Raw genomic sequence first — 27,173 nt, 5'->3', positions numbered from 1 at the left:
ATGTGGGGGAATCCTGCCCTCATCTAGTCACTGGTGTGCTCAGATGGTTTTCACCCTGGCGACTGTTCACCTTGCAAAATGTGGGGGCTGACATTGCCAGAGGTCACACATCCCCCCCCCCATGATGACCAGCTGCATTTCTCCGCAGGGGTATCCCTCCCCCCACCCCCCGCTCAAAAGCAGCAGAGGCTGAAAAGATACAGGGAAAGGATTACTGACAATTGTTCCCTTTACAAAATGCTCATGAGAATTTAAGTCAGAAAGCTATCTGTTCCAATATTAGTATTCTTATTATTTAACAATATTTCTATACTGGCCAGTAAATATTATCTATCTCAACCAGTGAAGTCAGTGAAGGTCCTGTGTGAGTGTCTGGAGGCCGTTGGAGGATGGATGGCAGCTAACAAATTGAGGTTGAATCCTGACAAGACAGAAGTACTATTTTGGGGGGACAGGGGGCGGGCAGGTGTGGAGGATTCGCTGGTCCTGAATGGGGAAACTGTGCCCCTGAAGGACCAGGTGCGCAGCCTGGGAGTCATTTTGGAATTTTGGACATTTTGAAGGCACAGGTCAATTCTGTGTCCAGGGCAGCTGTCTATCAGCTCCATCTGGTACATAGGCTGAGACCCACAGACTGTCTTGCCAGAGTGGTGCATGCTCTAGTTATCTCCCGCTTGGACTACTGCAATGCACTCTATGTGGCGCTACCTTTGAAGGTGACCCAGAAACTACAACTAATTCAGAATGCAGAAGCTAGAGTGGTGACTGGGAGTGGCCACTGGGACCATGTAACACCGGTCCTAAAGGATCTTCATTGGCTCCTAGTGTGTTTCCGAGCACAATTCAAAGTGTTGGTGCTGACCTTTAAAGCCCTAAATGGCCTTGGCCCCATAGACCTGAAGGAGCGTCTCCTCCCCCATCGCTCTGCCCGGACACTGAGGTCCTCCAAGAATCTTCTGCTGGTTCCCTCACTGCGAGAAACGAGATTACAGGGAGCCAGGCAGAGGGCCTTCTTGGTAGTGGTGCCTGCCCTGTGGAACACCTTCCCATCAGATGTCAAGGAAATAAGCAACTATCTGACTTTTAGAAGACATCTGAAGGCAGCCATGTTTGATGTTTTAGTATGTTCTGATATATGCTGTGAGCCGCCCAGAGTGGCTGGGGAAACCCAACTAGTTGGGCGGAGTATAAAAAATAAAACTATTGTCGTCATCATTATCATCCCTCCCTGCCCAGGGTTCCTAGGTGCTTCCAAAAATAAGTGGAACAGGTAGAAGTCCAACAAGTACAGCTTCTCCCCCACCCATGGAGGCAGCGTAGCAGAAACGCTTTAAGTTTCTGCCTCTTACACATATGCTCTGCTGGAAACATTTAATGGGGCAGCAGTACTGGATTACTGTTTGTATACATTTGCATACATTATGTAGGCATTTATGGGCTTGGTAAGTTTGTTATACAGTTGATACTGATGTGGATGAATGGACTGCATTTGTGTCCCCACCCCCCTTAGGTGCCTTGGGCTGCCTTTGGGGAGGAAAGGTAGGCTATAAATATGGAATGGCACGCAACATTCAACAAAAAGAGAGGGAGAATATATTTTCCTCCTTTACTGATACCAAGTAGTGCTTAGACTAAAGGTTTTCTGAGGGCAGCTTGGCATATTGAGGGTTGAGGGTAGGCATTATATAGGTCATGCAAGGATGTGAGGTGGGGGGGAGGGGCTGTCTCTAGGTTTCTATGGACTCTAGGTATCTATCCCTGCCATGTTGAAAGGGAAGAAGCCTTAGGTGTTTCCTTGGACGTCCAGTGCGTAGAAGTCCTCTTTTGGGTTGTTTCACCCAGGTGATGCCCCCCCCAACTGATTGTGTGAATTGTCACCAAATCCTCTAGAAGAAGAAGAAGAGGAGGAGGAGGAGGAGTTTGGATTTGATATCCCGCTTTATCACTACCCTAAGGAGTCTCAAAACGGCTCACAATCTCCTTTCCCTTCCTCCCCCACAACAAACATTCTGGGAGGTGAGTGAGGCTGGGAGACTTCAGAGAAGTGTGACGGAGGAGCGGAGACACGAACCCGGTTCACCAGATTATGAGTCTACCACTCTTAACCACTACACTGCCCTGGATGAGCAATTTGTGAACCTGGGATATTCTGTATACAAAGAAAGTTTTCTCCTACACAGGCTGCATACAATACCACACATTTAAAGCACATGCCTCCCCCCAAAGAATCATGGGAACTGTAGTTTGCCCCCACTCTATTGTGCCCTTAACAAATTGCAGTTCCTGGATTTTTGGCTGGGAGAAGGAGAACGGTCTAGCTGTGTTTTAAGCTGTTAATATGCACACAGCTGAGGACTTTGTGATTATCTTACCTGTGCTATTCCTGGGAGATCGAGAAAACCCATCGCTAATCTGGACCTGCACACTGCCAATGTGGCTCTCTGGCAAGATGTCAGATGGTCCATGTCCTCCTGGCTGTTTCAGGAGATCTGTGAGCGTCCTAGAAAAGGTATGGAGGGAAATTAAGCAGCGCCATCATAAGTAAAGATCCTAAGCAGTTGTTACTGTGAGTATAATTCTGACACTTTTTTCATGTGTCGTTTCGGTTCATCCGTTGCTTACCCTTTGCACCTGCTTGCTTTTCCAGACACTCACAGCAAGGTATGTGCCCTTGCTGTTCATTTGTTGCATAAGCCTCCCTGCTCAGAATGGAACAGGCTTCTGTTTGATGGGTGCCGCCTTTTCTCAGCACTTTGTTCTTTCATCTGCTGATAGAGCTCAGTTTTTCTTGAATGGGGCTGAACAATTTTCATGGTTATATAGTCTGTGAGTTGCGTCATGAACACCAGTGTTGGGGACCAGCTCCGGTGTCCCCAACATAATTTTTAAAAAATCTCAGTTGGACTTGCAGCTTTGCTGAACCCGATAAGGGGCTTTGGTCTAGGACCAACAGGAAACCAAACCAACAAGAAGAATTTATTCACATTCTATAAGGGGGGGGGAAGAGGGCAAAGAGAATATCTTATAATTTGTTTTCGAATCAGAATTTTGGGGGCTGTCCACCAAAACGTATAATGTGGATGTGTTTTGGTAGTCTGGATCATGCTTCTTGTCAGCTGCCCTTCATTTCATTTCATTTCATTTCATTTCATTTCATTTCATTTCATTTCATTTCATTTCATTTCATTATTTCATTTCATTTCATATTTGGAAAAACATCTATCCCACTTTTTAGGTAAAAGCCCATTGAAACACAACTGAAACTCAAAACCAACAATAGATACATAACTATTAGCAATGGAGAAACAATTAAGCCATATTATAAGTGGGCTACTGTGTTGGCTACTGTGTTGGCATCTGGGCTGTTGCCAACATGGCACTGTTGCTATTATTTCCATTTTTCTGGGCTTCCAGGGTATTTCTTTTTTATGTATTCATTTCCCACATAACTGACCTATGGGGAATTTATCTGTTGTTCTCCATTGCACAACGTATAATCTTTCCTTATGAGAACTGATCCAGGGCTTGCCAGGCTCTTTGTGGACATATCCTCTGGGTGTGGATTAAAAACTTGCCTTGCACCAAGGCAGGCGACTGGCCCATCTGTTTCAGAGTGGGACACTGTGACTGGCGTCAACTCTCCTCCAGCCTCACTACTTTAATTGGGGATATCAGTGACTGGGCCTGAGGCCTTAGCTGCCAAGGGTGGCAAGCCTTTTTTTTTCACTTGGGGGCCGCATTTCGTCCTGGATAGTCTTACAGGATCCCTGCAGCAATGGTGGGTAGGGTGAGAATAGGAGGGGACAAAGCTGTTGAGCTTTTCAGGCTAAATTGCAAAAAAAGTAAAAATGACGTTTTCGAGGTATTTCTATGTGAAGTCAGCCAAAACGGCACTGCTGCCATGGGCTGCCATATGTCTGAATTTTCACCAATTTCCAAGCAGACACTGCTGCCGGCTGCAGTGGTCCGGATATGTACAGGAGATCCCGGATGTATTGCAGCCCTAGGCTGAGAGGGAAAATGTAGGTGGGTCCAAATGTGGGCAGTGCAAGAGGTATAATTCTTTGTATCCAGGTAAGCAAGAGGCATTATGACAGTTCAACATACACTCCAACATGTTGAGTCCCAAAACCAGGGCGCATGTCTTACTGGTCATGCTCTTGTGTGAGTCACATGACTCGTGTAAGATCACGGAGCCCAAAATGGCTGCTGTGCTCTCGCAGGATGTCCTGTTTTTTCAGGGACGTTTGTGGGGGATGGTTCAAGGGCACACTCCAGATGGACAGGCGCACTTTGAGGAAGGGTGCACAGCAAGACAGGAGGAGAGGGCCATGGCCTGGAGAGAGGGGATATGGCAGGGGCAGGGAGTGTAGCTTATAAGAGTCCTGAGGGCTAGTGAGAGAGGCCTAGAGGCTACAACTCTGGTTCTCCAGAAGTTTTGACCCCAGGCCTGAGGTTCCCGAATGCAGCCTGTTATACATGTAAAAAGCACATCTGCTTTCTTAACAGGAAAATATAATCAGCTGCAAAAAACCCCACAAAAACCTCCCCAGAAAAATTATGGCAACTTGCATGATAACTTTTAAAATAATAATAAGACAAAAGCCCTAGAGAATAGCCCAAACCCAGCAGTTCTTGCATTCTCATACCTTTTCACAATGGCTTTTATAACTTCAGCATGAAGTGCCAAATTACTTCACGTAAGGAACATCTATAATTTGTGTCACATTTGCATTTGAAACACTAGGAGCCTTTCCTGCAATTCCCAGGGGCTCCTGGGCCGAGGCATGTGCACTTACGATAGTGCGGCTCCAGAGTCCGTTATACCAAATGGTTCTTTCTTCATGCAAATTGACACAGAAGCAAACTGGGTGGCAGCAGATTCCTGGCAGGAGATTCTTAAGTGAAGATCGCAACTGCATGCATTTTTCTTGACACAGATTACTGTGAAATGTGAAGCTAGAGCAATCAAGGACTCGTTTATCTGCCGTTTCAAACAAAATGATGGTTAATGGATAACCTTTCTGTGGTATTCTTTGGTTCTGGCTGAAGAATAGTTCTCATTCTCATGCTAGGTGATATGCTTGTGATATGCTTTCCTAAAAAAGCCATGAGCTCTTGCTACCAAGGTCCACTGAGCCTTTGCTTAAAACAAACTTCGCCTTGATGGGCTAAAGCACATGCTGAGAGGAGGACCTCAGGGGGACTATGGGTTTTCCATTCTGGAATTAAAGGATGCTTACAGTGGCCCGTTCCTCAGAAACCTATATATTTTGTAAAGATTTCCTGCATCTGATTTAGGAACAAGATCTGACACTGACCACTAAGGTACTTTGTAGTAGAATAGCAGCAGCAACAACAGTTGTATTATTTATTATGGGAATAATCAAAGCTATTCTTTTCATTGATATAATGGAGGATCAGTATGGCAAAGTGTTAAAAAGGATTGTGGTGCATTGATCCATGCAGTTTGGGGTTGGAATCTTGCAATCCCTGTGCAATAGCTCAGTCAGTAGAGCAGGAGACTATTAATCTCAAGGTTGTTTGTTGGAGCCCCACATCAGGCAAAAATATTGCCGAACTGCAGGGAGTTGGACTAGATGACCCTCGCGAACCCTTCCAACTCTACAATTCCATGATTCTAACCCCAAATGTCATACACAACAGAAACCTCATTGCCAGCGGGAGGGGATTTCAAACATAAATGCTAGAGGGGGGATGGAGTTCCTGGAGATAGCAGCTGGCTATATATATGAAATCCTGTATGCCAGGATCCAAGTTTGGGGCAAAAACCCTTTGGTGAGATAACCCTAGCAGAGATTTAAAGTCACAAAATATGCAGTAAAGTGTGGAAATATAGGCTGTTAGACCTTTAAAATATGCCCTTCCAAGTGAGTTCCAAAATTTTGCTCTTCCACCCCAGCACAGGAAAAAACCACACGTTTGGTAAGTTAAAAAACTCTTCAAAGTTTTGTTTTATGTGCTTTTCCATACACCAGCAGAAAATTTGCACAGCTAGTAAAATTTAGTTTAGTTACAAAGTGGTAAAGTTCCTAAATTATTGGTACAGGACCACAAGAGTGGCTGGTGAGAGCCATGCAGTTGAGCTGGAGCAACCAGCTCAAACCTTATTCACACAATGAATTCAAAGGTAGATTGGGGGACGGACGGACAATAGACTTGATTACCTATTTCATTCTAAGGTAAGGGAAGTGACATAGCTAAGCCTGGCAGGACAGCTTAGTCTATGGTATTAACTCCTTCATGCATTAATAAGACTTAAGCATCTTGGTTATCCTACATTTGCGGGATGGTGTTTGCAGTGCATGGGACAGGGAGAGTTAACCCCCCCCCTTTTCCAAGCTGTGACGCCCCAGCCACAAAGCATCATCACACTGCAATTAGGCTTTTCCCCAAACTAACTGCAGGAGGAGTGATGTGATGGAGGGAGGATGCAGGGCACATGGGGGCAAATGGGAAGGAGCTATTTCCCACCCCAATTTACACACATAATACAGGTTGAATATAGGTGGAAATTCACAGCATGAACACCTCGGCACATATTGATTCCCCACCCCAAGATGCTTCTAGGGCTTGATTTTTACTCTCTGACCTGCAGCCTGACTTGTGTCTGAGTTCCCTCCCAATGACTTTCTTTGCACAGACCAAATTAGCACATTCTTAGCTAGAGAAAGGGAAAGGTAAGCACGCCCTCTTCCCGGAAGGCTCTCCACTTCCAGAAGTGTTTATATTTTCATGTTTTAATGAGATTGTGTCACTGTGCATTTTAATTATAGATGTTTATATTTTAATGCTTGTGTAATTGGTTTTTATACTTGTAAATAGTTTTGAAGCCTATTCTGGCATTAAGCAGGATATACATATATATGTTGTTGTTTGTTGTTTAGTCATTTAGTCGTGTCCGACTCTTCGTGACCCCATGGACCAGAGCACGCCAGGCACTCCTGTCTTCCACTGCCTCCCGCAGTTTGGTCAGACTCATGTTTGTAGCTTCGAGAACACTGTCCAACCATCTCGTCCTCTGTCGTCCCCTTCTCCTTGTGCCCTCCATCTTTCCCAACATCAGGATCTTTTCCAGGGAGTCTTCTCTTCTCATGAGGTGGCCAAAGTATTGGAGCCTCAGCTTCACGATCTGTCCTTCCAGTGAGCACTCAGGGCTGATTTCCTTCAGAATGGAGAGGTTTGATCTTCTTGCAGTCCATGGGACTCTCAAGAGTCTCCTCCAGCACCATAATTCAAAAGCATCAATTCTTTGGCGATCAGCCTTCTTTATGGTCCAGCTCTCACTTCCATACATCACTACTGGGAAAACCATGGCTTTAACTATACGGACCTTTGTTGGTAAGGTCATGTCTCTGCTTTTTAAGATCCTGTCTAGGTTTGTCATCGCCTTTCTCCCAAGGAGCAGGCGTCTTTTAATTTTGTGACTGCTGTCACCATCTGCAGTGATCATGGAGCCCAAGAAAGTAAAATCTCTCACTGCCTCCATTTCTTCCCCTTCTATTTGCCAGGAGGTGATGGGCCCAGTGGCCATGATCTTCGTTTTTTTTGATGTTGAGCTTCAGACCATATTTTGTGCTCTCCTCTTTCACCCTCATTAAAAGGTTCTTTAATTCCTCCTCACTTTCTGCCATCAAGGTTGTGTCATCTGCATATCTGAGGTTGTTGATATTTCTTCCGGCGATCTTAATTCTGGCTTGGGATTCATCCAGCCCTGCCTTTCGCATGATGATTTCTGCATATAAGTTAAATAAGCAGGGAGACAATATACAGCCTTGCCGTACTCCTTCCCCAATTTTGAACCAGTCAGTTGTTCCAGATCCAGTTCTAAAAGAAAAGTTCTTCATCCTATTTATGAAACTGGCCCCGCCTCCCAACAGTGCTGATAGGTTAACTGGGGTTTGGCAGGACAGCCCAACCAGTTGGTGAGTCCCACGTGGCCTGAGGTGCTGTGCACGGTCCCGCAAAGGGCGCCCACAAAGGAAGGTGTGAGCGATATATATATATATATATATATATATATATATATATGAGAATATGAAAAGTTCTTCATCACATTGACAGAGCCATCAAGATAATGTCTAGGAGTCCTATTGGTACAACAAGAGCTTTCAGACCCTACACTTACAACCAAGATTTGCACATTGACACTCTTGTTTTTATATGGAATATTTTCCTGTTAAAAGCAGCTTGAGCAACCCCCTCCCCCCAGTTGTCTTTTGCCCGCTGATAAAGATTTTTGCTTGTTAAGGTAGTTTTACAAAAATAATCTTCCGTTCAGTCTTCTGGTTGCTTTTCAAAGGATATTTAATGTTATGTTTTTTATTTGTTATTTCTTTCATTACATTCTCTGCATTTCAGTCCACTTATTGCATTGTGATTCTAAATTGTTGTAAGCCACCCTTAGTGGCCCACGTGCATTAGGAGGACGTGATTAGGGGTGCCATATTTCAAAAAGTGAAAATCCAGACACAAAAGTTGTTGAGCTCTTTTTGGCAAAATCACAAAAAATACCGACATACGTTGCCATACCTACGGATTTTCCTGGACATTTTGCAGTATTCCAGGTATGTCTGGGAAATTCCAGATGTATGCCAACCCTAGACGTTGATAGAAATATTGATACCAACTGACCTCCTAAAATGAAACAGAAGCTTTCCTAAAACTCAGTTGATGCCAGCTTATTACCCGCAAGTAGGCACTCCAGCCAACATCAGCAAAGGCTCGTCATCGTGGACAGATTAAGCTCCTCGTTAGGAGCTCTGGAAAAAACCATAAACGAGCCAGTGAGTACCGGCGAAGGGCCAAACGCTTTCAAGCATCTCTTCAAGGGGAAGCTGGTGTGAGCATTCCGGTGCTGGCTTACAAGCCCGGGAAAGCAAGCCAGGACGTGTACAGCTCAATGCTTGTACAGGGCCCTGCAGAGAAAATGCAGCCTGGCAGTCGCAGTCACGGGCCTGAAGCCCAGGAGCAAAGGCGAAAGAAGGGACCCATGATGTTAGTCAAGAAGGATTATACTTAAGGGAACCTGAAGAGTCAAAGGGAGCCCACACCCCATAGCCTGTAACCCTGTTGCTGTGTTTCAGGGCAAGCTGGCGTTTTCGCACCAGTGTTGCCAATGCTCAGTAAATTTTAAAGTCAAGGAAAGAGAGAGAGAGAGAGAGAGAGAGAGAGAGAGAGAGAGAGAGAAAGAAAGAAAGAAAGAAAGAAAGAAAGAAAGAAAGAAAGAGAAACTCCTTTCTCTCTCTCTCTGTGTGTGTGTCCATATGCCTATTTTTCAATTGTACAGTGCCGATCAGAAGGTCGGTGGTTCGAATCCCCTCGACGGGGTGAGCTCCCATTGCTTGGTTCCTGCTCCTGCCAACCTAGCAGTTTGAAAGCACGTCAAAGTGCAAGTAGATAAATAGGTACCGCTCTGGCGGGAAGGTAAACGGTGTTTCTGTGCGCTGCTCTGGTTCGCCAGAAGCGACTTAGTCATGCTGGCCACATGACCCGGAAGCTGTACGCCGGCTCCCTCAGCCAATAAAGCGAGATGAGCACTGCAACCCCAGAGTCGGTCATGACTGGACCTAATGGTCAGGGGTCCCTTTACCTTTACCTTTTTACCTTGGGTTACAGACGCTTCAGGTTACAGACGCTTCAGGTTACAGACTCCGCTAACCCAGAAATAGTACCTTGGGTTAAGAACTTTGCTTCAGGATGAGAACAGAAATTGTGCTCCGGCGGCACGGTGGCAGTGGGAGGCCCCATTAGCTAAAGTGGTACCTCAGGTTAAGAACGGTTTCAGGTTAAGAATGGACCTCCAGAACAAATTAAGTTCTTTACCCGAGGTACCACTGTACATGCAAGCAAAAGGGCCAACTAAAGCTTACTCTTCACAGCGTGTGTGTGTTTGTGTCTGTAATATAAACTCTGCTTCCCTCGCTTCCCTCCTTCCCTTGCCATACTAATAGGTGCCAGAGCTGAGTTCTGGTGAGTTCTGGATGGAAAAAAACCCTCTCAGTGATTTGTGCCACAAGGTTCTTGCCTCCCTGTTCTGACCTGACAGGAGTAGAGGGGGCTTCTCCTTTCACATGCAAGGAGGGAAGAGGAAGGAGACGGGAAGTGGGTTTTAGAGGGCAAGTGGAGGGCATGCAGACAGGGCACTTGCCTTTGCTGTGCCATCTGTTGAAAAGAAAACTTCTTGGTTTCAGGGAGGGGTTCACTCACCTCCTACACCTCAGCTGAGAGCTGATCTATATGTGTTACATGGAATGAAGGTGACATAGAAATATGCAGGTGAGAGACTGAGAGGGCACATTTTGAAAGCTTCCCAACCATACTCTTTCCTCCCCTACAGCATGTGGTAAATAAGCGTAACTGATACCGGGCACTGCTCTCCTTTAGATATATTGTTTTACTATGCCACACACAAGGGCTGCTGACAAAAAGTGGAGGAGTGTTCAAAGTATTTATTTTTTCCTCCATATACTGCCTTTCTGCCAATGCAGTTAAGGTGGCTTGCTGTTTACACACACAAAAAAAGCACTCCAAACACATCTGCTTGTCCCATTGCTTCCCCCCAGGAAAATTCACTGAATTGGACTAACATCAACTGCGTTTCCGCAGACTGACATTTGCTCTAATTCACTGGTAAATTCGGTGTCCCGGGAAAAGCAGGGAAGCAAGCAGAACACCTCTTGGACCCCTGCTTTCTAGACACAGGACAAGCAAAGTGTCGGGATGCAAAAGGAGAACTGGAAGGAAAAAAGAGCAATTCTATGTACCAGTTGCATAATCAATAATGATCACACACACACTGGCATTCTGAAGAGCATATCTGCTTCATTTTGCTCAGTGGGTCAGATCAGCTCTGGAGGGGAGTTTGGCCTCCATGCTGGATTTCTGGGCAGAGTGATGAGCTGCAATCCCAGCTAGTCCAGACCATGTTGATTTAGAGCCCAACATGTGTCCGAACAGCTCAGATGTATCGCTGGAAAGAATGACAGAAACTGGGTGAGGATAAATAGGGTCCACAGTGTGGCTTTGCAAGGGAAAAGACCAGTCGATAAGTAACAGCAGGGGGTGGCATTCTCCTGAGCAGGAATCATGTGACTTCATGTTTAGAGGTGAAGCTGGTCATAGGCTGCCGAGAAATCCTTGCCAGAGGAGTGGAGGGGCTGTTGGTAGGGAAGGGTACAATGAAGGGCACAGTCAGGGCTGTAACAACATAGTACACAACCCATATTGGGGTTTCTCACACAATGGCATTTCGATTGTTGACTTTGATAGTATGCTGAATGTAGGAGTGTGGTGTGGAGGACTAGAGAGGGTGGAAAAAAAACACAGCACCAAATTCCGAGGTGCCAGTCAACATCTTTTCAGAACCATCTTAATTTGTTACGGCACCAGCCCTACCACAAGGCTGAATAATTTTACATTTCAAAATCCTTATACATCACTGCTTTTCTAGCCCTGAGCTAATAATACTTAACTAATCAGTGTCTACTAAAACAAGTGTCACAAAATTCTTGTTTGCCCCACCAACATTTACACTCAGTCCCAGTTTTAACTGCCAAGACTACTCGCGACACGTTCGTCTGGTCACACCGAACAAACTACTTTTGGGATGTGAGCCAGTGAGAAAGAGAAGCAATGTTTGGGGTTCCCACGACAGAATGATGGAGGGAGAGGGAGAGGGCTGCTGCTTCCAGGCTGTGGTTACTTTGCAGGTGGTATTCAATCACCAAGCAGCAAATTCAGGGATTCAGCTAGATTGAAGAAAAAGTGTTTTATATGCGATATAACACTGTGACACCAGATGGTGCTGTGGAGTCCCAACTTTCCCTACTGGATTTCCCTGTATGAGTTTACAATGCATTTAACTGAATTGCTTCTTTGACATGTCTAGATCCAGCCAAGGTTGCACAGTGAACGCTGGATTTGGCACTCTTGCACAAAGAAACCTGTTTTAGGGTTTAAACCCCCCCACAGATTTCTTGGTCAGGAAAGCAATGGGGAAGTGCACCAGACAGTACGTGATAACTGAAGTCATATAACCTTCCCACAAGCAAATCAGGATGAATGCTCAATAAACAGGCTGTCTGCAAGTGACCATAAAGTAAGGGTGAGATGGAAAGAGGTGTAAAGAAAACATGCAGAAAAATTCAGGATTGACAGTTATTTCTGCATTGCAGGGAATTGGACTAGATTACCCACTGGGTGCCTTCCAGCTCTACAATTCTATTATTCTATGACACCAGATGCTTCCACACTGCAGTTTATTGTCGGGGTTGCTCTTGTCTGCAAGTTTTTCATAGCATTCACACAACAAAGTCCTCATCAAAATGACACCACACATTATTTCCCTATTGAACACAGACTTGCTGTTTCTGTGGATTTTTCTAAACTTGCTGAATCCAAATAAGAAATTTGGATGAAATAGGGCGGGGGGAGGGATATGGCAAGGATGATCTCATGTGGATCCCACACAAAACATGCATGTGTGAGCAGCCCTGAGTCCTCCACAAACTGCTGTGTGGAAGTGCCCACTGTCTGTACAGCTGAACGATGCCATGAGTGATTAGCAGGGCCAGCCCTATCATTAGCCAGAGTGAGGCAGCCACTTCTGGCAGAACGTTTTGGCCGACACGAAAAGGCAACAAATTGTCAGTTATTTAATTATTCCATCTTTACTACCAGGAAATGCACTTGTGAGACCTTCTCCCTCAGGTTGCCAAAATAACCTTGCTGGCCTTTGGAGGGGGGGTGTGCAGTTCTGGATTTGTTCCTGGTGTTTAGTGCACCTTTGGTTCTGTTTGTAGAAAGGCAACCGCTTTCTCCCCTCTGGCTTGAGCCTTCACCACAGTCGGAAGGAGTAAGTTTGGCAGCAGCCGGGGATGGAAGGAGCTCTCAGTTTTGGTTCTCTCCATTTCTCATTTCCCCAATCTTAAATTCAGTTCTCTGCACTTTGCAGCCATTTGCGGGTTTGTTACCTCATCAAAATTCATCAACATTTCAGGGCAAATGTCTCCTAATAAACACACATTCATATGCAGTTTTGACTAATTCAAGTGTGATCTGCTTGTAGTCTTTGTGTGGATTCTTGAGGGCAGGCGTGAGGAAATGACCCTGCAGATGTTGCTGGACTACAGCTCCCCAGACCATCGGCTGCACAAACAGGGGCTAAAATGGGAGCTGCGTGCCCCACAGCATCTCGAGTCCCACAGGTCCCTAGTCCTGCTTTAGCACAACCATTTCCCGCGCTCCTGATCAGATCACCAAACTGACCTGCTTCCCTATGCATTTACCCAATTATACCTTTTAAAGGCTGAATTCTTTTCTGTGGGGAAAGACAATTATTTTCTGCATCTTTACAGCACCAAGCCTGATGGGTTGCTTTCTCCTACCTCAGCTCTATGGGGCTTTAAATATTTACGGTGTCCCCTTATGTGGGACCTTGTTTCCCAACCTGTGGCCCTCCCAACAGGCTGGGAACCTCTTCTTAGCAGAGCCTGCTCTTTTCTAATAGACATCACTCTACCAGCCAATCAGGCCTGTTCCCTGGGGCAACTGTATGTTCAACTTACATGCAAGCAAGACATTAGGACAGATAAAAGGAGACAAGATGAAAATTAGCTCTCATTAGTGAGTTGGGGGAAGGGCACTTCGTGCTCCCTGGCAGGTTCCTTTCTCAAGCGTAGCACTGTTATCTTCATTCCCACTGTGGGTGATAAGAGTACAGTGGTACCTCGGGTTACAGACACTTCAGTTTACAGACACTTCAGGTTACAGACTCCGCTAACCCAGAAATATTACCTTGGGTTAAGAACTTTGCTTCAGGATGAGAACAGAAATCACATGGCAGAGGCGCAGTGGCAGCAGGGGGCCCCATTAGCTAAAGTGGTACCTCAGGTTAAGAACAGTTTCAGGTTAAGAACAGACCTCCAGAATGAATTAAGTTCTTAACCCGAGGTACCACTGTACATTCATTTTAAGCATGCACGTACCTGCTATGGGTAGTGCCTCCACAGAAATGTGTTAAGGGTCAAAATGCTAGTCAATCACATAGAGTATTAACATTCAACGTGTTTCATAGAATTGTAGAGTTTTGGAAGGGACCACAAGGGTTATCTCAATCCAACCCCCTGCAATGCAGGGATCTTTTTGCCCAACGTGGGGCTTGAACCCACAACCTTGAGATTAAGAGTCTCGTGCTCTGCCAACGAAGCTATTTCAGTGCTAGTAAGTTCCACTCAAATCAGACACACTTGCTTCCAACTCCAAGTAAATACATTCAGAATCATGATTTTTTTTCAGTGCACACACACAAAACCGACAAAAACACAAGTAGACTTCTACCCTTTCATCCTTCCTCCAGTCCAAGACATTTGCACTGATATATCAGCCCGAAATCCACTATCAGAATCTCTGCAGTGATAGTATTTTGTCCGCATAACAAATTCAAGCCAATATAACTGTCAGGGGTTATTCTAAACTGCTTCCATGGGGAAGCTGTCATCTCCTGCACACACACACACACACACACCAGAACCGCCACTGCCCATAATTCACAACTACAATAGGCAGGCAACTCTGGCCAGAATATGTTTTCCAACACTTCTCCTCCTCCTTCCACAAACTCTGTAGATTCAGCTCCAGTTTGGCCTATGCTTGTTTTACCTCATAGCTCTTCCTGAAGCCTGAGAGGCCCAGGACATCGGAGAACCTGGAGGGAGCAGTAGGTTGCATCGGATGAGGCCATGGACCAAAATAAGGAGATGGATCCAGTTCCCCATCTCTATTCTTCATGGTCTTCATAATCAGTACTCAAAAGCTGCTATTCCTCACCCAGCCCAAAGCACAAATGTGCTGTCACCCACTGTTCAAATATATTACAGTCGACTTCATAGCCCTGCCATCTTTTTGGGAACAGGTTATTATCCATGCCACCTTCTGCTGCTGGGGCTCTTGGCATGGCAGTATGAGACCATCTGGCTTAATCCTGGCTGCATTACAGCTTCTCTGTCCTTATGAGAAGATTGCTATGAGCCACCCCCCACTTCTGCCTCTCAGCACCAGAATCCAGCACATTTCCAGGTGAGGGCACAATGTCTGCTCCCTGACACTAGCCTGTTTTAAAAGGTTTCTTTCCTCCATATCTGAAGGAGGAATCTTAACAAAACAACCCATTTGTTAATGTTCAGTGGTTAATTTCTAAAATGAGACCTGTGGGGAACCTTTGGCCCTCCAGCTGTTACTCCTGTCAGCCCCACAAGCCTGGTCAATGGCAAGGGATGATGGGAGTTGTAGTTCAGCAACATCTGGAGGGCCAGAGGTTGTCCACCCCTGGCCACTGGCAGAGGCAGAGGCGTGCGGGGGGAGTGCACCGCCTACGGCAGTGCAATTCCGGCGGGGTGCCATCAGTGGCGTAGCGTGGGTTGTCAGCACCCGGGGCAAGGCAAGTAATTTGCGCCCCCTAACCCATGGATTTGCGCCCCCTAACTCGTGGATTTGCGCCCCTAACCCTAACCCCCAGATGTTGCGCCCGGTGCGGCCGGCCCCCCCTGCACCCCCCACGCTACGCCACTGGGTGCCATTGCGGCTGCCCCCTGCCCGCGCTGGGCACCACGCCCCTGTGGGCAGCGCACCACGCCCCGAGATGCGCGTCAGCCCCATCCTCACCTGCTCCCCGCCTCCCGGTGCCAGAGCATGAAGCTCCGCCACTACACCTGGTTCAGGAGTTCTAAATTTAGAAGAGTGTGTTTCAGTTATTCGGTGCTGCTAAACCTCTGCCCATGCTCACTGGCATTCCAAAATGGCACTTTTTTGTCGTTGACATAACATCAAAATATAGACTTCTTGGGCAGGATGTACATTTTGCGAGCCAACATTTCTACACTGAGCCTTAAGTGTAAATTGAGATCTCAGTTAATTGATAAACTTCCTAATGAAGTGCCGCTTCTAGTCTTAACACCAGAAATTGCACGAACAGCACCAGAGAAGTGTTACATGTCCACTGGGGCCAATTCACACAACCTGTTTCCTCAGCATATGGTCCTTTTTGCAATTACTGTAATCAACGGGTTATTTTAAAATGCTTTCCCAGAGCCAGTACTTTGCCTGCCTCTTTTTAAGAAAATAAATAGAAATCCCTTTGTTCACATTTTCTTCACTTCCTTCTCTTGCTTTTTGTGCCCCTGTCTGATACCACCAAAAACTCCCTTCCTTCCCATTTAATTATTTCTAATAGCCCCTGATTGTACGCTTATCAAACAAAGAATACTTTTTACAAGTCTTTATTCTTGGTCTATATTTCCTACATACATTAGTTATTGCAATGGCCCAATACATATATACATCTTTGTGTTATAGGGTGACACCCCATGCTGTGCAAGCAGAGAGGACCTCCCTTTCCATTTCTCCCCCTGCAGCCCTCTCCCACCTCCCCCATCTGATCTGGAGGAATCTCCAGCCTGCCAGAGCAGATTTGGGGGGAACAAGGGATTAGGGGAATAATAATCAGTTCCACCATTTGTGCCCATTCTGCTGATGGGTGATGGGCAAGATAGACGCCTTTGGATTTCACCCTAAGTTATTTCCAATAATTATGCAGAATTATTCTTGCTGATGGCCCAGGGAACAGGCTGGGATGAGCATGGCTGACCTCTTTTCAGTTTGCTGTGGGTGGTATTCAACATCTTATTATTTTATTTTAATGCATTTCAATTATTTTAACAGCTTATTCCACTTTTCTCCATCAAAGATAGGCCCAAAGCAGCTCACAAAATTAAATAAACCAAAACGCCATGTTTAAAATTAGTATGAATATTGTCTCATGTAATTGTTTGCTCACTTATACGATATAGGTTTAGGCACTAAATAAGAGCCGATTCATATGCACAAGCCCCACTTCTTTTCTTCATGCCATATGTTGGTTGTGTGACTCACAGTACATCCTAGCCATGTCTACTCATAAGTAAATCCTATCGAGTTCAGTGGGCTTTATTCCCAGGGAATATATCCACCACTCAGTTTCATAAACTGTGTGCAAGCATGTGGAGGCCAAGCCCCAAACATAAATTTAAGTTGTCCATGCTGTAATTTGCGGCAGTTTCCTAGATCAGTCTCTTTGCCCTAATAAACAATTTCTTGTAGCTTTTTTATTTCATTCAATTCACCCTCAAGTCCCTACTCACCCACAAATATAACATGGATTTATTGCCAAACTTGTTTCCCTAGCAGACAATCTGCAGACTAGAGCAGGCACCTCACTGATCAGACACTCACAGAGGCAATAAGTTACCAAATTTCCAGAGCTTTTACATTTCCTGTCCATTCCGACAGCCTTATTAGTTTCTTTGAGAGCTGCTGGGGAGGGACTCAGGGGCAGAGCAGTTTTTCTGGGGCAGGGAACCTCAGGCTCAAGGGCCAAGTTGGGGCCCTCTGGACTTCTCCGTCTGCCCCTCAAAACTCTCCTCAAGCTACCAGGCCACACCCTCACCACCTGGCTTTGTACCAGCCTTGAGTGTTTTAGCCTGGCTGGAATGTGCCCATGAACTCTGATAATGCCTCTTGTTTGTCTGCAGGGAGGACAGAGAGAATTGTGTGTGAGTGAGTGACTGTAGAAACTAATCTACTGTACAAAGGTAAAATTTACACCCATTGCTCCACCCACTTTGGCCTGTGGCTCCCAGAAGGGAATGTGGCTCTCAAGGTGAATGTCCCTGGAAAATTGGTGCATTTGGAGGACATGGGGAACATCCTTATTTCCTCTACTAGTGCAGCTGTTGCCAAGCTTGGGGAGGAGGATGAGCCAGTGCCTGTCCTGAGCAGCTGTGAGGAAGCTTCCTGTTGCCTCTGTGGCCTCTCCAGGACTGCCTTCAGGTGTAAAAGTTGTACAGCTACTAATCTCCTTGTCATCTGATGGGAGGGTATTCCACAGGGTGGGTGCCACTGCTGAGAAGGCCCTCTGCCTGGTTCCCTGTAGCTTTACTTCTCACAGTGAGGGAACCACCAGAAGACCCATGGACTAGGACCTCAGTGTCCAGGCTGAATGATGGGGGGTGGAGACACTCCTTCAGGTATACAGGGCCAAGGCCATTTAGGGCTCTAAAGGTCAGGGCCAACACTTTGAATTGTGCTCAGAAGTGCAATGGGAGCCAGTGTAGATCCTTTAGGACCAGTGTTGCTCCCAGGTACCCATCAAGCAAAGTTAGTCAAGTGATAAAGTGCTGCCTGTACAATCGCTGTACTATGGAGGATAGACTGATTATCAAAGGTCAGGAAAGATGCAAAACGGGGGCTGGATATTTAGGAAGGTTGCATAGGACTGATTTCCAAACGTTCTCTCTCTAGCGGGAATGATTAACACCTTGCTCCAGGAAATATTGCCGTGCACACATTTGACTTGATGAAATAGTAAAACAAGAGCATTAACTTAAGCAAGATGAAACAGTGACACCTGTGTTGACTGTGATGGTGCTATTTCTGTGCTCTTTTCTCCTGCCACCTCTGCCAGCACACCTGGCCCCTAGGCAGACTTCATCCCTAGCATCTGTCTCTATAGATACCAAAATCTGTCTCTTCCTCTTCTGATTATGACTTCCCTAGTTTTGGCAACACATTTTGTTCCAGTTCACAGTTCCTGCAATGACCTCCGTAGATTACAGAAGCAGCTTGATGGGAGCATCCATAGTTTCCTTTGGGCTAGAGGACAAGTGCCCATTTAAACATCCCTTGTTCTGTTTCCCTTACTCCAGAGTGAGTTGCAGGGTCACCTGCCTCATTAGTGATTGATGAACTTATGCATGCATTTACGTATGACTTGGATTTATAACCCACCCTGCAAATACATTGGCTTACAATAATCTTAAAATAAAAATACAGTAAGTATCATGTTAATAAAAGTGAGGGACACAAATGAGTTGCATCCCAAAGCACCCAGGAAGAACATTATGGTCAGGAGAAGATCAGCCTGGTTCTAGCCATGGGGCCGAGAAGGAGATGCAGCTAAAAAGAGGAAAAGCACAAGAGACGTTTGAGCAAAGCAATTGCTTCTTGGGCACAGGTTGGCCGACCCCTTTAATCTAAAGTTCCTCTTGTCAGCCGAACAAACAGAAATTTTCACAGCAGTGGCTGCTCAGCAAAGATCCCAATTTTCAGTCATATTTACCTGCATTCAAAATAGAGGAACCATATCCAAAATCAATGCTTTTTATTTGCTATCAAGGGCACAGCGGAACAATTGCCTCAAGATGCAATAATTTTGCCAAGCATAGAAAGATTTCTTTTTTCTTTTTAATTCCCAAGTTTGGCTGTTCATCCAAAGCAGAACTAACTTGACTTTGGCTATAATTTAACATTAAGTTACACGTGCTAATTTAAACTATTGAAATCAAGGCCTGTTTGCAATAACTATATAGGCCCACCACCGCAAAAACTTATATAGCCAAACGGAGCTGGACTAGTAAATTGTAATTCACTGTGTTTGTTTTGTCCTAAGAAAATGAAAAACCAGTTGCTTTTGGTGGTCTACTGTATATGCTAGAAGTTTGCATTGTGGCCCTTCTAGTTTAACACTACAGGCTTGTCCACCCTTCTGCTTGCCCCATGCTTAGAAAGCCTTGGTCTCAGCGGTTTCCCCCTTGACCCATGATTTCTAGGCACAGGGACAAGCAGCTTTCCCCTTGCTCTACTCCTTTCCAATGGAAAACCCTCTCTTTAGCAAACACCAATCTGGAGAAAACTCAATTACTAAAGATCAGGTTTCCCTCTGAGGGAAAGTGGTGGGGCAAAGGGAAGTCTGGATGAGCCCTATTTTAGTTCTATTCTCCCTTGCTCCCTATCATTTGTTGCTCGCAAGAGGAAGGCTAGAAAAAATAGGTGAAAATTTGCAGGGAAGCAGATTTTGGCTAAACGTTAGAAGACACTTCCTTGCAGGGAGGACAGTGGAACAGAATGCCTTGGGAGGTGGTGGGCAGAAGATGTTTAAGCAGAGGCCGAGCAGCCAAATTCACAAGGATGCTGCAGTTGTACCCTGCATTGCAGATCCTGTTTTTATTTTATTTTCTTAATGAAATTTTCTTTTCTTTTATTTACTTAGTACTGCTTTATTAACCACATTTCCCAAAGCTGCTTATTCATGTAGCAGATGGGTTTGTGCTATTGTGCCAGTAATGTGCGTCATTACCAGATGTGGTATGTTGGTGAGTTTCAAAGCTGTTGCGCAGCGTAGCAATAGGAGAGGAGCATGGCAGTGGTCAGAGGGAGGTGAATCGGGGAGACAACACACTTACAACCATAAAGGCACTTTGGCCATCACAGAACCAACCACTGCTAGCAAAACCCCAGACCCTATTGAAGCAAGCCATTATGCTGGCATTGCAGTTGACAGGCATCACAACACAGCTATGCCCGATCAGCCATGTATATGATGCCACTTGGAACCACGTCACTGTGCTGTCATAGAGAAGAGCATTGATGGGATGATTTAAAGTGGGCATAAAGTATTTGGATGTGTTCATGCACACATACAACCATATTTAGTTAAAGGGTCAAATTGTTAGAACAGGGAAGAATTTAATCTCTCCCCTATTTCTTCTTTTTAGATCTATAAAATGTGTCACATAACCATCCTATGAAACACTTGAACTTTGGGACGGCATTACCAAATTTCAGTCTTGCTGAAGTTATAGCAAGTTAAGGCATCCATGGTTTCAAACGTGATATGTGATGGAAAAGATAAGGAGGATGTGGACACCCCTACGTTAATAGGGAGGGAACTATCTCTCTATGGCTGTTAGACATTGTATGGTGGAACCTCCATGGTCAGAGGCAATACTAAAATCTAGGGACAGAAGGGGGCAGGCCATTGCCTTGGGGAGTTGCTTGTAAGCTTCCCAGAAATGTCTGGCTGTCCACTGCTGGAAACAGAACAGATAAACTTGGGTCTGATTCCGTCGGCCTGTTAGGTTGTTTACATACTTCTGGTGTCATTAGAAACACTTCAATATTTTGCACTGCCAGAAACAAAGAGAAGCCTGGGGAAATGACATTTGTGTGATAGAATTTGGTATCCCCACCCTGCTCTGCAAACTGGCATGAAACCCAAAGTTCAGCTTCCTGGATCCTTGACTACATCATTCTAGAACTTGATCCTTTCCATGGGCTACAGCAGGTGGGGGATCTTGCCACCAGAGTCACATAGCTGCTTGGAAATAGTTCACAGCATGGCAATTAGAAAAGTCCATTTGGCTACTTTTGTGATCGTGCCTCATGCAGGCTGTTGGGTGCCCCTGAACTGAGACTGTTTCTGTGGCACTACACTGGATGGGCATTCATCCCTGGCAGCCTCCCATACACAGAGGTGGAGACCTTCATCAGATCCTTGATTCTGGTGCGGTGCTCAGCCTTGGACTTTGCCTTCCTTGCTGCCCAGTGGGAGTCAGAGGAGCAGCTGATCAGTGGATTTGGGCTGAGAGAGATGCTCCAGGGCCATTTGTCCGGGATGCTTATTATGCCCACGAGAAGGGGACACACCGTTGCCTCGACACCTCCCTCGATCCCAAGCACAAGCAGAGAGTCGCTGACTGGGCAGATAGCCCCTTTGGCTGCCCATCTTCTTTGCTGTTGCTACCCATTAGGTAAAAAGATTGCAGTCCTGGCACAGAAGCAGATCAAGCGCTAGCATTACAAAGAGCTGGCACCCAGCGTGGCACTGCTTGCCTGCCCCCTTCCTCCCCTCCCCGGCTCTTCCACGCTGTATGTCATCATCCCTGAGCCCCCACATTCCCTTCCCACAACAACTGACAAAACGACCGCGCATGTTGCTATGTGTGTTGTAGGAGCCATGACTCGTGACCTACAAGTGCTACATAGCCTTGGGAGGAACAACTTCGCCTCTGACAAGAGACTTAATCCTTCTTCCCCTATTGCTTCTGGGGGACGGGTGGGTGGGAGAGAGAGAGAGAGAGAGAGAGGCCCCTGGCAGAAAGGGCTGACAGGGAAATCAAGGGAGCGGGGAGGCACAGAAGTTGAGGGGAACGGAAAAGAGGACAGTTCACAACTGGGCTTGTAACACAGGGAGAGAATGAACCCGGAGGAAGGGAAGCTCAACGAAAGAAAGAAGCGAAGGAGAGCAAAACAATGGAATGCACACTATGGGAGAATGCTTGTGCGCGCGCGCAAGAGATGCAGATAGGAAACGCCACCAGACAACCTACAATTAATTGCCGAGTTCAGTTGCTTTGCTTTAGAGATGGCAGCTGCAAAGTGAGAGGAGGCAAAGGGTTGGTCCCAGCAGGAGACTCTTAACCGCCAAACCCGCTTCCAATCTCCACCGACACCCCCCCCCGCCCCGCATGGCTTTGAACTTGTTTTCATCGCACATACCGCAGCAGCAGCAGCATTCCGGGCTGCTTTTCCTTGAGCAGTAGCAAAGTTGGAGAGGTGTCGCTTTTGAATATCCTAGCTTTTTACAGTGTCGCGCGCCACTTGCCTTTTAATCCCTCTGCACTGTGCTGGCAAGGGGTGCAAGGGGCAGCTGCAAGCATGTGTCTGCTTGCTAGGCACCAGTGTTCATCACCCCCTCCTCAAACGCACGCACAAACACAAACAGAAAACTGCATATAAAGTTCCACAAAGTTCCACAGCCTTGCTTTAAAAACAGGGTCGCTGGGGAAAAGAAATAATATATTCTGAGGTACTGAGGTCCATTATGCCCTCTCTTTCTTTCTCTCTCAACACATGAAGATATCACCAACTTTACTTTCAGCCTTGAAGTGTACCTGCCTGCCCGGGCTAATCTTAACACCCTTATTATTCTCTGCACAGTATATCTCCCTCCCTCCCTCCCACTCTCCACATTTTATAACAACTTACATTTTCTTTCGAAATTAGCCACTTAGGTTTCAGCCTCTTAAGTAAAATTAACAGTTCCCACTCTCAAGAAACATTCTTTGCTAAGCTTCACCTACTTGAACTTCTCATTCCTACCCATTTGCACAATTCCTTTATGATTCACCAGAGCCATATCATCCCCTCTTTGTCTTCTGAGGACTTAGACCTAAAGACAAAGAAGGTTGTATGTGTGGGGCAGAGTGAGGAGATGAGAAGAGAAGAGGAAAAGATGTTGGTTGACTTTGTAGACCTCAGTGTCAGCCTCAAAGGAGGTGACAGAGCTACAGGAGGCAGTTGGACATGTTGTTTATCGAAATTCACTGCAAAGAAAAAGTCAAAAGGAGACACAGAAGGGATAAAAGACAGAGATATGGGGTTTTTTTGGGGGGGGGGTCTTACCTGGACATGGTCATCTCTGCCTGAGGGCTCTGTGATTTCTCCAGTCCCAACTTTGTAAAGATGCCTACCAGCACCATGATGGCCACCACACCACAGATGATGTATACAATCATGTTGGTCTTGTCCCGTGTGGGGTTCTCGGGGGTCTCGTCCACCTGAGGTGGTGGTTGGCCTGTGTTGATCCATTCTGGCCTGTCATAATTGGTACAGCCACTTTGGTCCAGTCGCCCAGTTGTGAACTGGCAACAAAAGCGATACCCACAGGTCCCGCAACAAAACTTGTAGATCCCAGAATTGCAGTTAAAGGGTGGGTCCCACTGACCCATGACATCGTAATAACCAAGGCACCGATCGCCCCCAAGTATGGCCTCAGTGGTGGCCACAGCAGTGTCCTCCAAAGTGGGGCCAAAGCTGGTGTTGCTGTTGACTTCAATTTGCGCTTCTGGCTCTGGTTTCTGGGTACTGGGATTCCCAGTCCAAACCTGTCCTGGATCCAAAAGAACTAGGCAACAGAATCCAAAAATATAACCCCGTTCCATCTGCAATCCACCCCAGCTCATCATGGAAACGGTCTCGTCTCTCTTATTCTCTGACTGACTTCCCCAAAGGAGAAAAATCTTCTTTTGTCCAGACAGACAATCCAAAGAAGGGAATTCAAAAATTCCCAGTTAAAAGCTCAAGTAACCAGCACAAATCGTCGTCTACCACTTCCAGCAGAGAAGAGATACTTCAGCTCCTCCTCACTAGTTTTCTCCGGCGCAAACCCCACAGTCAAAGCAAAACCCTCTAGCCCAGAGAAGGGTGTGGGATGGGTGGAAATAAAGATGGGAGTTGGAAGTTAAAAGAAGGGAGGGAGAGAGGGGGATGAGGCTAAGGAGAAATATCAAAACAATGTGCAGCACTGACTAAGTGAAAAGACAACCTCACAATTTCCTGTGCGATCCCAGGAGGTGGGGAGATGTACAATTCTCTTCTTTCTTCTTCTTTCGTAGCAAATATTCTACACTTCTAGTTTCGTCTGAGAAGCTGCGCTGTGAAATACCACAGACTACATTCCCATCTTGGCTCGAGCAGAATCCTAGAAGCAGCCTGTCCCTCTCTTGCTTTCGCTCCCTCTTCCTCAGAGACACTGCTTTCTGGAAAAAAAAGAAATCCTTTGCACCACTGAGAAAGGGAGGGATTGTCAGGAGGGAAAGAAAGAAAAGGGGAGGGAGAGAGAGGGAGCATAGGAGGAGTGAGAGTGGTCCTTATTTCTTCTTAAAGCCAGATCCACAATTGCCTGACAGTTTCCAAAGCAGACCAGAGAAGAAGCTTCGCCAACTCCTCCAATGCGCTCCGTGTCCTCTGTGCAAAGTCCTGGCTCGCTGCCAGAGGTTGTCATTAGGCCAGAGGGGATGCAAGAGGACACCAGCAGCTCCTTATTGACCATGTCCACAGGGCTGCCTGCACAAGTGGCATGAGGGAAACAAGCATGCTACTTGCAAAGAAGAGGAGGAAATTGGATGTGTGCTGGATTCTTTGCTCTCCTTTTTCACATGTGCAGCTCTGCAGAGAACTAGAGCTGCTTCTTAGCAAACACACACAGACAGATATAACTTCAGTCTGGCAGTATTACAACTGCAATGTTATGTTTGAGAGCACGACTGTGAAATGATGGTCATAGAGCATTGTTGTTGCTGTTGCTGCTGTGTAAAAACAACAGCAACAACAAGAGCAACTACAGCTACTACCAGCCCCAGTCTAGAGATCTGTTTGAGGTCAAACATAGCTTGGGATATCTTTTAAAGACACACGCTACGGTTGGGTGGGGGGCAAAGAGACTAATGAGGTACAGAATATGAACACTTGCAGAAAACATAGCTGTTTTACTAATTTTCTGTCCCCCCCTTCAAATCTGACAAAAGAAAGCTAAACACAAGCTGCAGCCTGCAGAACCTCTACAGTGATTGGCCATAAGGACATTGGCTTCTGTTCTTGAAATGAGTCCCCAGTCTTAGTCATTGGCTCAGCGGCTGAAGTGTCACGGAATGTTTATGAACATTCGCACGACTCATGTGTTTACTTGGTCAGCCCACAGAGTCTAGAGACAGATGGGGCACTGTGCTGTTTGTGGGAAGGGTTTCGGCAGAAAAAGAGTGTAGGCAACAAGAACGAAGTGTTGGTAAGCAGACGGTGCAAAATACTACTTGTTTATGAGAGCTATGCTGAATGGTGTGCGAGAGAAGGGCGTATATGGATATGAGCGGCATGAATACATATGTGAAAGAGCGAAAGGGGAAGGGACAAAGAGAAGTTATCACATGCACACAGAGACATGCACACCCTCCCCTCTCTATTTGTGAACTTTATGCAAGTCCCCACCTGTTTATGTGTACAGCTTTTAAATAGGAAAGCTCTGTGGCAGAGGCTGATGTTGTGACAGGAGGAGCTGCTTTTATTGAATTTCCCCCCAAAGCATTTAGCTATGAATTTAAATTATTTCTAGGCCACTTTTCCAACTTCAAAGCAGCATTAAAGCTACTCTTTCAGATTGGGAGATGAAAATTCTAGCCCCCCTGTGCCTTTAGGGAATGATTCGAGGTGTCCAAATCTAGAAAAACATACACGGAGAAGCTCATCGTATTTCTGAAAGGGCACAGGCTAATCCTTACTCTTATTCTCTTTCAGCCAGAGAACTTTTTCCAGGACACTTGAGAGAAAAATAAACCAAGTCTGAGGAGAAATGTCCAGGGCTTTGTACTGTCATACTTATTTTGGCAAGACTGCCTATTAATTTTAGAAAGGAAGCTTTGCCTGCATACAAAATGAAGAACAAGTTAGAACCAGGAACAAAGGCTCGGGGCAAACAAGATGAAAACACTTATTCGTACAACAAATAATTAACTTACACAATTAATTGCCACAAGATGTTGTGATGGCTCTAGGAAAGGCATGCCGGACCATCAGGAGGGAGGTTCAATTACACTCCTGGCCTGTCACACTGACAGGCCCTTAGCTAGTGTTAAAATATGCAGCTAAAAATAATTCCACTTGTTTTTCATCAGTGGGAAGCTTAACTGCGAAAATGCCCCCTAAACAACCTCTTTATCGTGGAAGAGAAGCCAGATTGACTGACTGCTTGCAAAATACTCACTTTAGTGGTAATATCACATTACCTTTTAACAAAAAGAAGGAACCCAGGGCAAGGAGTAGGATCAGGCTGAGAAAACTGTTGAGACAGTCACTTCCCTAATCTCCCCTGGAGCCATTTAAGGAAGGTGTGTGTGTGTGTGTGTGTGTGTACACCCATACCCACATACTTGGAAGGAAGAAACACAGGCCATTAGCTCATGAAGGAGCCATGGTTTGCCTCTGTTCTATATTTTTCATTGATTGCTTTCACCGTTCAAAACCGCAAATTGCCTTGGGCTCCTTCCAACAAAGGCGGCTTATTAAAATTCGATGATTTCATAAATGTAGGGTTTGATAATATTTTCCGTTCTTCAAGAGACTGCAGCAGGCACCATCCAACTTCCTCCCCAGGGGATAACAGAAATCAATATCAAAGAACTAGCCTAAACTGAAGTGACCGAGTGAACAAATATTCAGCACCTGGGAAGCACATTTGACAGCAAAATTTCAAATCTAAAACTGCAGCAGATTTCCTAACAAGGGAACTGTCCAGCTTCTGAACTCCAGAGTGGCTTCTTCCTTGAGATAACCCTTTTCAAAGCCTGCTCATCAGTACCACTCGCCCTCTAAGCAATAAGATATTTTATTAAGAGTTATTTGCCTGTGGCCTTTACATGTGCAAGTTTAGGGGAATGTCTACATGACACCATGCTTAACTTAATGTTTCCCCACTTTTTAAGGAAAATCTTATTTGACTGTTGAAT

At 45.8% G+C, this 27,173-nt stretch overlaps 1 protein-coding gene across 1 annotated transcript in view; it reads right to left on the bottom strand.

The window, feature by feature from the left end:
- Window positions 1–25,103, bottom strand: part of SHISA8 (shisa family member 8) — a 30,755-nt gene extending 5,652 nt beyond the window's left edge. The window contains exons 1-2 of the mRNA XM_082241398.1: window positions 23,299–25,103; window positions 2,373–2,500 (exon numbers count right to left, since the gene is read on the bottom strand). Coding sequence (XP_082097524.1) covers window positions 2,373–2,500; window positions 23,299–23,861 — 691 coding nt within the window. The 5' untranslated portion in view covers window positions 23,862–25,103. The remainder of the gene's footprint in view (window positions 1–2,372; window positions 2,501–23,298) is intronic.
- Between the last annotated feature and the right edge of the window lie 2,070 nt (window positions 25,104–27,173).

The sequence above is a fragment of the Podarcis vaucheri genome (genome assembly GCF_965113315.1).
Source record: "Podarcis vaucheri genome assembly, chromosome: 10".
Classification (NCBI taxonomy): Eukaryota; Metazoa; Chordata; class Lepidosauria; order Squamata; family Lacertidae; genus Podarcis; species Podarcis vaucheri.
The sequence above is the reverse complement of the archived record's forward strand: the minus strand, read 5'-3'. Positions and strand labels throughout refer to the sequence as shown.